Here is a 12,472-nt window from a genome sequence, read left to right as displayed (position 1 = left end):
ACCATCAGAAAGCAAAGGAGTCAACGATGTTAGTCATCCATGGGGACAATCTGCAGTTGTCTTAATTTTAAATAAAAAAACTTAAAAAAGAACAAAAAGTCACACCCACATCTCTGTTTATCACTGCTTGCACAATAAAATGTTTTTGGCTGGGCGCGGTGGCTCACGCCTGTAATACCAGGACTTTGGGAGGCCAAGGCGGGTGGATCATGAGGTCTAGAGATTGAGACCATCCTGGCTAACATGGTGAAACCCCGTCTCTACTAAAAATACAAAAAATTAGCCGGGCATGGTTGTGGGTGCCTGTAGTCCCAGCCACTCGGGAGGCTGAGGCAGGAGAATGGCGTGAACCCGGGAGGCAGAGCTTGCAGTGAGCTGAGATCGTGCCACTGCACTCCAGCCTGGGCGACAGAGCAAGACTCTGTCTCAAAAAAAAAAAAAAAAAAAGAAAGAAAGAAAGAAAATGTTTTCATATTTACTCTCATTGATCCAAGCATAGCCTGGTCACATGGAATTACTAAAGTCACGTTTAGGGGAAAGTACATGGCATAAACATTATTTTTGATGAGAATGTCAGCTGGTGGATAAGCAGAACAGTTATCAAGGAGTAACAAAATCTTGCAGTTGTCATCCAGTCCAACTTGCCAGCAGTGAGCACGAGCCGCTGGTACAAAATGTTTGTGAAACCAATCAGAAAAGATGTCCCTGGTGACCCATGCATGCCTTTTTGGTAGCATAACGGACTGGTAAGAAATTCACTCCTTGAAGACAGTGAGGAAGGAAGCTTTTGCCTACCACAGCAAGTTTACACTTATGCATGCCTGCTACATCAGCATATCCTAACACAGTTATTCTGTCATTGGCATCCTTAATTTCCATCTCATCAGCTGCAGTCAGTGTCTTTCTGGGGCAATAATGCCAAAAGAGTGTTGTTTCATCAGGATTATAGACTTGTTCTTGTGTCAGATTTTCAACAGCAATGACCCTGGCAAACTTGTCAATGTATTTCTTTGCTGCTTCGTGACCAGCAGATGCTAATCACCATTAATCTTTAAAAATGTAATGCCATGTCTTCTCTTAAATTTCTGCAACTGGGCCGGGCATGGTGGCTCACACCTGTAATAGCACTTTGGGAGGCTGAGGCAGGCGGATCACCTGAGGTCAGGAGTTCAAGACCAAACTGACGAACATGGAGGAACCCCAGCTCTAATAAAAATACAAAATTAGCCGGGCATGGTGGCGCATGCCTGTAATCCCAGCTACTCGAGAGGCTGAGGCAGGAGAATCGCTTGAACCCGGGAGGCGGAGGTTGCAGTGAGCCAAGATCGCGCCATTGCACTCCAGCCTGGGCAACAAGAGCAAAACTCCATCTAAAAAAAAAAATTATACAACTGGCCTGTTCAATATTCACAGTTCCTTTCATTTTAACTTCATCGCTTGAGATCTTCATTTTAGCTTTATGCAGTTTTTCTATTTTTAATTAACTTCTGTTCATCACTTCCACTTTATATATACTACTTCTGATATATATAAAACTTCAACAGTTTATCCTTCTTTTTCTTCAGGTCATATATAGTGGTCATTCTAATACCATATCCTCTGTAAGGTATTTCACACTTACACCAGTGTTCAGTTTCTATAACACCTTGACTTTCTGTGCTATAGATAAACATAAATGTTACCTATTTTTCTCATCACTATAACCCATAGGGGTATCTGTGGTCCTTTTTGATATTTTCACATCTTTATACCAAAGAGCAGAGAATAAGCAAGCAAGCAAGCAAGCAAACAAAAACACACAATAAATAATGCATATAGGTCTTGGCACCATGTAGGGCATCATGGGGAATCTGCTGTTGGTGTGATCAGTCTGAACATGTGCCATTTTATTACCCTTTGTGGGCACGCTTGCATAAGGAAACCTGGGCATACTCAGAAAAGATATATTGTAACTGAAGGGAGCTAGAAGAGTCTTTTTTCCCTTGGGGACGCTGAATAAGCCGTGTGTTGTTTGCTTTTGTTTTGACTGCAACCTGTCACATGAGGTCAGGTGTGGAATTCGTTATATATATATTTTTCTTTTTAAAAAATTTATGGCTGGGCGTGGTGGCTCATGCCTGTAATCCCAGCACTTTGGGAGGCCGAGGCGGGCGGATAACCTGAGGTCCAGGAGTTCGAGACCCACCTAGCCAACATGGTGAAACCCCCATCTCTACTAAAAATACAAAAATTAGGCCAGGCGCAGTGGCTCACGCCTGTAATTCCAGCACTTTGGGAGGCCGAGGCGGGCAGATCACCTGAGGTCAGGAGTTCGAGACCAGCCTGGCCAACATGGCGAAACCCCATCTCTACTAAAAATACAAAAATTAGCTGGGTATGGTGGCAGGTGCCTGTAATCCCAGTTTACAGGCACTTCTGTGTCAAAAAAAAAAAAAAAAAAATTTAGCCAGGCATGATGACGGGCATCTGTAATCCCAGCTACTCGGAGGCTGAGGCAGGAGAATCACTTGAACCCAGGAGGTAGAGTTTGCAGTGAGCTGAGATTGCACCACTGCACTCCAGCCTGGGCGACAGAGCGAGACTCTGTCTCAAAATAATAATAATAATAATAATAATAATTTGAGGAAAAAAATTTTTTTCCTCATGTTATTTTTTACTAGGAATTTTCTACTTGTGGAGTTATGTCTGTGCTCAAAAAGTTTCAGATTTTGGAGCATTTCAGGTTTTCAGATTAGGGAAGCTTAACCTGTATTTTGAATTTTTTTTTAGCTGCAACAGTAGAAATCAAAAATCAAAACACAGCCACAGTAACACAGGAGGGTTAAAACAGAACCTAAACTGATTTTTTTTTTTTTTTCTGAGACAGGGTCTCACTCTGTTGCCCAGGCTGGAGTGCAGTGGCATGATCGGAGCTCACTGCAGCCTCAAACTCCTAGCTCAAGCAATCTTCTAGTCTCAGCCTCCCAAGTAGCTAGGACTACAGGCACATGCCACCATGCTCAGCTAATTTTTTTTTTTTTTGAGACAGGGTCTTACTATGTTGCCCAGGCTGGTCTCAAACTCCTAGACTCAAGCAATCCTCCTGCCTCAGCTTCACAGTGCTGGGATTACAGGCATGAGCCACTGTGCCTGGCTGGCCTAACCATGATTTTTAAGCTATAATATCCACTTATTTGTCAAAGGAAAGACAGAAGAGGATTTGGTACACATAAGTCTCCTCAGACAGAGTTAAACAGTCTCTCCTCTGTATCCCCATAGTCTCTTATGCATAGCTCTACCAAGGCATTTATCATATTATGGCATAAATTATTTACCTGTTTCTCTCCTCCCATTCCTATGAATTGCTTAAAAGAAGTGACTGTGTTTTAATCACCTTGACTGAAGGCAGTATAGTCTAGTGGTTAAGGGTGAGACTCTGGAGTTTTAGGATGCTTGGTCTCCAATCTGTTTAATAATTGTGTGACCTTAGAAAAGCTACCTAAGAAACTTTCATAGAATTGGTATAATCAAATGAGTTAATATTTAAACTGCTGTATTTTATCAATTTTTTTTTTTTTTTTTTTTTAGATGGAGTCTTTCTCTGTCACCCAGGCTGAAGTGCAGTGGCACAATCTCGGCTCACTGCAACCTCCACCTCCTGGGTTCAAGCAATTCTCCTGCCTCAGCCTCCTGAGTAGCTGAAACTACAGGCGTGTGCCACCACACCAGGCTAATTCTTTTGTATTTTTAGTAGAGACGGGGTTTCACTGTGTAGGCCAGGCTGGTCTCAAACTCCTGAGCTCAAGCAATCCTCCCACCTCGGCCTCCCAAAGTGCTGTGATTACAGGCGTGAGCCACTGTGCCCAGCCATTCAATTCTAAAATGATAACTTTTCATTTCTTAACATCTCTTAAGATGTATTTTACAATTAATGCTGTATAATGAACAGTTTAATTGGCAAGATTTTCTCTCTTATTTTAAATCAACTTTTATAGAGGTCTCTTTCTTAATAGTATGTAAAAATTGTATATTTATAACCAATGGCATTAGATTCAACGAAATACTAGAGTAAACATTCCATGAAAGTAAAGGATTATTGCTATTATTAGAATTATTATTACTATTGCCATTATCATAGTAACTGGTAAAGAATAGGTACTTGGTAAATGTCCATTAACTGCAATAATAAATAATATTGTAATTTTTAAAAAAGGACACAGATTTTGATGTGAACATATTGAATTATAAAATATTGTCTAATATTATATACTATGTAAAAAGAGTTAACTAACTTTATGCATGCTACCCAAAAGTTTTAAATTTTTTTTTTTTTTTTTAGATGGAGTCTTGCTCCGTCGCTCAGGCTGGAGTGCAGTGGCGCAATCTCAGCTCACTGCAACCTCCACCTCCTGGGTTCAAGTGTTTCTCCTGCCTCAGCCTCCCAAGTAGCTAGGACTGTAAGCACATGCCACTATACCCAGATAATTTTTGTATTTTTAGTAGAGACGGGGTTTCAACATGTTGGCCAGGCTGGTCTCAAACTCCTGACCTCAGGTGATCCTCGGCCTCCCAAAGTGCTGGGATTACAGGTGTGTGCCACCATCACCAGCTTAAAATGTTTTAAAACTAAAACATTTCAGTATTACCAAATAATTGATGAAATATACAGAAAAATACTTTGGAAATAATTTTCCATACACTTTGGAAAAACAGTTAATTTCTTCTTAATAGAAAGAGACAATTCAATAAACTCTCAATAAAAAGGTACTTCTCAGGGCGGGCGCGGTGGTTCATGCCTGTAATCCCCACACATTGGGAGGCCGAGGTAGGTGGATCACCTGAGGTCAGGAGTTCAAGACCAGCCTGGCCAACATGGTGAAACCTCGTCTCTACTAAAAATACAAAAAAAAAAAAAAAATTAGCTGGGTATGGTGGCAGACGCCTGTAATTCCAACTACTCGGGAGGCTGAGACAGAGAATTGATTGAACCCAGGGGGCGGAAGTTGCAGTGAGCTGAGATCGCGCCACTGCATTCCAGCCTGGGCAACAACATCAAAACTCCATCACACACACACACAAAAGGTACTGCTCAAAGTACCTAAAGGACTTAAGTATTAGCATTAAAATGTTTTATATACAATACCATCTGAACATATTTGTATTAAATTTTTCTTCTTTTACATTGTTAGGTTGTATTTTTATGATGACCTAATTAATAATCAACAGAAATACAAGATATGCAGAAACAAATACATTAGCTTTAATATGCTAAAATTTTATAACTTTAGCAGAGGGAAGATACCCATGTAAAAACAAAAAACTACTAGTTTGATTTTAGGTTCACTTGGTTACTAGAGTTGATGCCTGATAGAAAACAGATGCAGTAAATATGAAGGGTATAGGGTTTTTTTTTTAAGTCTCCTTTCAAGGTTAGATAACCCTTTATTGGATGAGGTTAGTTGGCCCTTGTTTTGATCTAAAACTATGGAAATACATTATATTCAGATAATATTCAAAAACAAAGCACCACAGAATATTTCTAAAAAGACAAGAGTGCTAAAGGGGTTACCAGTAAGTTAAGTTAAGCTACTGACCACTTGTACCAAAGAGCAAAGAAATTAAAAGAACACAAAAGCCAGCTTGAAGGACCTCTCACTGGACAAATCTGGGACAGTGCTAGCATCAAAATAATGATAGTAAACAGATTTTTAAATCAGTGAATAAGAAATTCTGAATCCAGGCTGGGCACGGTGGCTCATGCCTGTAATTCCAGCACTTTGAGAGGCAGAAGCTGGTGGATCATCTGAGGTCAGGAGTTTGAGACCAGCCTGGCCAACATGGTGAAGCCCATCTCTACTAAAAGTACAAAAATTAGCCGGGCAGGTAGGTACCTGTAGTCTCAGCTGCTTGGGAGGCAGAGGCAGGAGAATCACTTGAACCCTAGAGGTGGAAGTTGGTGTGAGCTGAGATCCCACCACTGCACTCCAGCCTGGGAGACTAAGCAAGACTTCGTCTCAAAAAATAATAATAAAATAAAATAAATTTTGAATCAATTTTAATAAATGGATTGATAATTTGTTAAGGAATTGGGTATTTGTGTAGTTTTAAAGTATCTCCCTCCAAAAGTTGGCCGAGCACAGTGGCTCATGCCTGTAATCCCAGCACTTTGGGAGGCCGCCGTGGGTGGCCTCTTATTAATTATGAGCCTTTTCTCTTATTAATTATAAGGAGAAAAAGTAACCTCACAGTGGAAAAGCTTGGCAGACACCACCTCATCAAGTGATCAATGTCAACCTCATTAGTTCCTTCAAGCTGATTTCTGCATCCTTTTAACTACCTTGCTTTGAAAATAGGCCAGGTGTGGTGGCTCATGCCTGTAATCCTAGCACTATGGGAGGTGAGGCAGGCTAATTGCCTGAGCTCAGGAGATCGAGACTAGCCTGGGCAACATGGCAAAACCCCATCTCTACTAAAAATACAAAAAATAAAAAATAAAAATTAGCTGGGCGTGGTGGCACCACCTGTAACCCCAGCTATTCAGGAGGCTGAGGCACCAGGATTACTTGAACCTGGGAGGTGGAGGTTGCAGTGAGCCGAGATCATACCACTGGACTCCAGCCTGGGCAACAGAGCAAGATTCCATCTCAAAAAAAAAAAAAAAAGAAAGAAAATAATAAACACATTATATGTTAAAATAACATTTTTATGAAAAGTAACTGTTTTTCTAAATAAAATAATGTATGAAAAGAGTGGTATTGTTTTATATTTTTGCAAATCTCTTTAATATCTGACTTAATAGAAAGCAGCAAGATTCTCATATCTGCTTCATATATACCCATTGTCACACAGATATGTAGTTGGAAATGAGTCTTCTTTGATATGGCATCAAATTTCAATAAGTGGTAATTTGTTTACTTTACAGACAGGGTCTTGCTATGTCGCCCAGGCTGAAGTTCAGCGGCTATTCACAGGCACGATCATAGCAACAACCTCAAATTCCTGGGCTCAAGTGATCCTCCTGCCTCAGCCTCTCAAATAGCCGAGACTACAGGTAGGCACCATCACACCCGGCTCAACAAGTCGTAGTTTTTTTTGTTTTTGTTTTTTGTTTTTTGTTTTTTTTTTGAGACGGAGTCTCGCCCTGTCGCCCAGGCTGGAGTGCAGTGGCGCGATCTCGGCTCACTGCCAGCTCCGCCTCCCGGGTTCATGCCATTCTCCTGCCTCAGCCTCCTGAGTAGCTGGGACTACAGGCGCCCGCCACCACGCCCAGCTAACTTTTTTTGTATTTTTAGTAGCGACGGTGTTTCACCATCGTTAGCCAGGATGGTCTCGATCTCCTGACTCCGTGATCCGCCCGCTTCGGCCTCCCAAAGTGCTGGGATTATAGGCATGAGCCACCTTGCTCGGCCCACAAGCGGTAGTTTCTTAAAAGTTCATTGCAACATGGAATTTGAACCATATGAGTAATCACTTCATACTCTATTATGTGAAAATCCACTGGCCCATCTTGAACTTTGAATGATCTTTCACCCATGCATGATTTTATAATAGCATGCATAAATCATTTGGAAACTATTGATTCATTGAATCATGCTGGTCTTGTATATGTTGACACGGTATGCAATATTTTAAAAATCACATTTGTTAACATCTGAGTTCATTAGTAAAGTCTTTAAGAATTAAATGATGTCAAGCTCATCATGATGGCAGTGATTGCATCACTGCCCTCCAGCCTGGGTGACAGAGTGAGAACTTGTCTCAAAAAAAAGGTGGAGAGAGAAAGAGCCATCTGTCCATCTGTGATTCAACCCCTCGGAGTGCCCTGACGGAGTCTCGCACTGTCGCCTGAGCTGGAGTGCAGTGGCACCATCTCGGCTCACTGCAACCTCCGCCTCCCAGGTTCAAGTGATTCTCCTGCCTCGGCCTCTTGAATAGCTGGGATTACAGACATGTGTTTTTGCAGTAGACATAATATTGTAGAAATAGAGTGGATATTCAAGTTTTAGGTTATGTCAATTCAGTTGCATATACTTTATACACATAACACGATTAATGTTTCAATGGTCACATATCTAATTTACAAGAAATATCACTGTTTCCTTACTTATAGGGAAAAATAAGTAAATATCAGGTATTTGCAGTTATGGCAGTAGAGAATAAGCCCAAATACTAGTAACTTGCACAGAGAGACCAGTGATTGCTATTATCCGTGTCCAAGACAAAAATTAAAGGCAATCAATGGAGTGACTCCTTCCTAGTTACATTGTCTCTTATTTTCCAGAGACGTAGTATCTTGAATTACAAAGTGTTTTATCTCCTCTATCACTCTGGATTCAACTGGAGTATTGAGTGTACATATTCAACAAAAGCATATGAAGCACTGACATGGGAACTTACTACAGTGTTTATAGGACCATTATATAGGTAAAACAGATTTTGAGTCTGCAGATATTTAATAAGATTATCACAAAAAGTTCCATTACATCTTTAAATATATAAATACTGATGCCGCATTTACAAATAATGAATGGAAATTTTTATATAAGAGGTAATATTGAAATGACCTAATATCTAGGAAGAAAATAGTTTTAAAGTGTTTTCAACAGTAAACGAAAATTTGAGGTCTAGCTTATCCTGGCTTTGATACTTGTTGTGATAATCTAGCACACAGTCTTTAACGCCTATGGAGTGCTGGGTTTTTTCACCTGCAGAGTGTTGCAAAATTTCAAAGATCGACACGTATTTCTTCTAAAATAAAATTTTGATCATTCACAATGACAGTTTAGATAGCTTTTTAGAGGATCTGGTTTTGTTTTGTTTTGGAGTTTTTAGTAAGCATACTTTTTGTAAATCAGTAAACAACAAACAAAAAAGTAATGTGTACTGCCTATCCCCAGAATAGGACTACTATCATTGAAAATTGCCTCTGGCAGGGTGCAGTGTCTCACGCCTGTAATCCCAACACTTTGGGAGGCCAAGGCGGGTGGATCACCTGAGGTCAGGAGTTTGAGATCAGCCTGGCCAACATGGTGAAACCTCGTCTCCACTAAAAATACAAAAATTAGCTGTGCGTGGTGGCGGGAGCCTGTAATCCCAGCTACTCGGGAGGCTGAGGCAGGAGAATCGCTTGAACACAGGAGGCAGAGGCTGCAGTGAGCCAAGATGGCACCACTACACTGTAGCCCGGGCGACAAGAGGGAAACTCTGTCTCAAAAAAAAAAAAAAAGGCTGGGCACTGTGGCTCACGCCTGTAATTCCAGCACTTTGGGAGGCCGAGATGGGCGGATCACGAGGTCAGGAAATCGAGACCATCCTGGCTCACACGGTGAAACCCCGTCTCTACTAAAAATAAAAAAAATTAACTGGGTGTGGTGGCGGGCGCCTGTAGTTCCAGCTACTCGGGAGGCTGAGGCAGGAGAATGGCGTGAACCCGGGAGGAGGAGCTTGCAGTGAGCCGAGATCGCGCGCCACTGCACTTCAGCCTGGGTGACAGACCGAGACTCCATCTCAAAACAAACAAAAAAACAAACAAACAAAAACACAAAAAGAAAAAAGAAAATTGCTTCTGTGACAACAACTTGAATACTAAAAGTTGGTCCCTGGTTCCAATGGTTGAAGGCATCTTAGTAGTTAAATGTCATCCTACAGTTTAACCAGGTAGCTATTAAAACAGATAACCCAAATAAACAATAACAAGGCATTTGGCTGACCACCCTTTAAAACCTCTGATGCTTTTCATGAGTGGGAAGGCTAGGATACTATTGAAGTCACTCATTAGAACTATGCTTAACTAATAAAATTATATAGAAGAATGATAATGTACTTCCGTATTTATATTTCAAAACCTTTTTCCTTGGCCAATACTTGTTAGTAAAGTGATTATGGTACTACACCAAGTTTTAGACTGTAAACTCCTAGAAATTATCATTTCAAGTGTGTACTAAATTTCAAGCAAATTTTAAACCGGTTTAAGATTCAGCCTTAAAGAACAGTTAAAATTGATTGAAAATAATCCAATTTCACCGCACTTTATACATCATAGTTGAAATGCAATGAAGACACATTATTACACAATAATGAAGAAGCAAAGATTTGGCCTGTTATCTGGAAAATTAGAGGGTGGACTACCTGGGCTCCTTTTAGCAAAACACTTTTCCAAAAGAAACTTATTTTTGTTTTCTTTGAACAATACTGTCCTGTCCTAAACGAAATCATTTTTAGTCTGTTGAAAATCCACGTGTCTTTGCGTGTTTATTTATTTATTTATTGCAGTGTTCAAAAAAAAAAAAAGATGCAAGGTTTCCAGCCCTGGGGACCAGGACGCTGTAGCTCCTGTCCCAGTTCAGCCCTAGCTCTAATTGTGACCTTGGGAAATGTCCCTGGCTCGGGGGACTCGGTTTCCCTCTCTTCTCAATTATGAGTGCTCGGAACGTGGGGGTGGGACGGGCCCCCAGCACCGCAGACAAGGGGTTACAGCTCGTCCAGCTTCATGCAAATCCCCAGCCCTCCTCGTCGCCTCGGCTCTTCCCATCCACTCAGCCACTAGCTCGCTCGGAGCAGTGTGCTCCCGGTGCCCCCCGCGGGGTACCCTCGGTTCTGCACGGCGCTCCCCCTTTGTGTCTTGCTGCTAGGAAGGGACCTTGCGATCATCCTTCCATCCGCCGAGAAACGCTCCACCTACCCTTCATTCTCGACCGTGTCTTTCCCGTTTCAGAGAACCCCTCACACTGCTGCCCTCGAGAGACCCCCGCCGTGGCTCTGACTGGGAATCCCTCTCCTTCCCTCCCCTCAGGAGACCTTCCCTTCACACAGCCTTCACCTCCGGAAGAGCCCTCAATTCACACAACCCCATTCTTCCTCAAACTCTCAGGGATTGGCACCCGGCTGCCTTTTGCGGAGCCGCGAAGGACCCTCAGCCTCCCCCACCTCCGTCATCGGGTTCTGGGGACCCCTCTCACCTCCGCGGTGAGAGATGTGTTTACTGAGGAATCGCTGCTTCTTTCTCTGGTGCAGCAAGGTCGGGTATTTAAGCAACAAGAATGAGGTCACCAAGTACCCTCCTAGCGTAGAGAGAAGGTAAAAAGCCGCAGTGGACGACATCTCAGTCACCGTGTGGGAAGTCTCCCACCTCCGGGCCCTCTGAACTCCGCTGCGGCAGTAGCAACGACGGCGGCGGCGGCGGCTGCTCGAGGTCGGCTCGCCCCCAGCCGGTGCCAGTGGTGCAGCGCACTTGTCAGTGCCGGCCTATTGCGCATGCGCAGCTGGACCCCCGCGCCCCAGCAACAAAGAGGCTCCGACGCGCAGGCGCTCTCCGGCTCCCGAGTAGGAACCTGCAGAGATCCTGGACTGAGCGTTTGTCACCTAGCTCTGTGGACGGACCCTCATGAAGAGAAAGCTTGCAAACCTGCCAGTGTGTTGGCCATCACTCAAGCAGAAAAGACTATTCACGGGCAGCCTTTCCTAATTGGAAAATCCACATCAAAAAGGAAAGATTCCAGGGCGCGTCTTATCCCCTGCTCTAGAAAATGCAAATAATTTGTACCTATGGAGGCGATAAAGCTTGCTAAAACACTAAATAAACTCCTCCGTTTATCTAGCCTAGAGAGAATTTCCCCTATGGTCGCATATACTAGAAAAGGTACTGGTTTATCAGTCAAATATCTGAGAGATCGGCCCCTGTCCTCCCTCATTTCATTGTGAAAGTGCAATCCTCATTCTTTGTACACAATAGGCACTGTAGAAGTATTTGTTGACTTACAAGTCCGTATAAAATAAGGAAACTTTGTTAAGGTTATAAGGTATTACCTAAAAGTCCTAGAAAGACAGATAACTAAGTTCCAGAAGGCCCTACTAGTTTTCCTTTTACCCGACAAATTACAAACTGCTAACACACGAAAAGCCACACACTTCAATGCAAAAGAAATAAGTCACCCAGGACTGAGGGAGAAATTTTACGGAGAAGACCATATCTCCCACAGGACTAGAAAAGCAGAGTGAATATTTAAAATCCTGATTCAGCCGGGCGCGGTGGCCCACGCCTGTAATCCCAGTACTTAGGGAGGCCGGGAAGGAAGGGTGGATCGCTTGAGCCCGGGAGTTCGAGACCAGCCTGGGCAACATGGCGAAACCCCATCTCTACAAAAAATAAAACAAAATAAGCCCGGCGTGGTGGCGTGCACCTGTAGTCACGCTACTCGGGAGGCTGAAGTGGGAGTATTGCTTGAGCCTGGAAAATCGAGGCTGCAGTGAGCTATGACTGCACCACTGCACCCCAGCCTGGGCGACAGAGCAAGACCCTATCTCAACTATAAAAAGAAAATTAGAAGAAAATAGGGGGTGGCTGGGCACGGTGGCTCAAGCCTGTAATCCCAGCACTTTGGGAGGCTGAGGCGGGCAGATCATTTGAAGTCAGGAGCCTGGCCAACATGGCGAAATTCCATCTCTACTAAAAATACAAAAATTTGCCAGGGTTGGTGGCGTGTGCCTGTGATCC

At 42.9% G+C, this 12,472-nt stretch overlaps 1 protein-coding gene across 2 annotated transcripts in view; it reads right to left on the bottom strand.

Annotated features, from left to right (window-relative positions):
* The window catches only part of GDPD1 (glycerophosphodiester phosphodiesterase domain containing 1), a 55,754-nt gene extending 44,124 nt beyond the window's left edge, over nucleotides 1-11,630 (bottom strand). For both annotated transcript variants that reach the window (XR_001710598.3, XM_511917.8), the window contains exon 1: nucleotides 10,938-11,630. Coding sequence is in view for 1 of the 2 variants with exons in the window: in XM_511917.8 (XP_511917.5) it covers nucleotides 10,938-11,079 (142 nt within the window). In the remaining variant the exon portion in view is untranslated. The remainder of the gene's footprint in view (nucleotides 1-10,937) is intronic.
* Between the last annotated feature and the right edge of the window lie 842 nt (nucleotides 11,631-12,472).

The sequence above is a fragment of the Pan troglodytes genome, chromosome 19, assembly GCF_028858775.2.
Source record: "Pan troglodytes isolate AG18354 chromosome 19, NHGRI_mPanTro3-v2.0_pri, whole genome shotgun sequence".
Lineage (NCBI taxonomy): Eukaryota > Metazoa > Chordata > Mammalia > Primates > Hominidae > Pan > Pan troglodytes.
The sequence above is the reverse complement of the archived record's forward strand: the minus strand, read 5'-3'. Positions and strand labels throughout refer to the sequence as shown.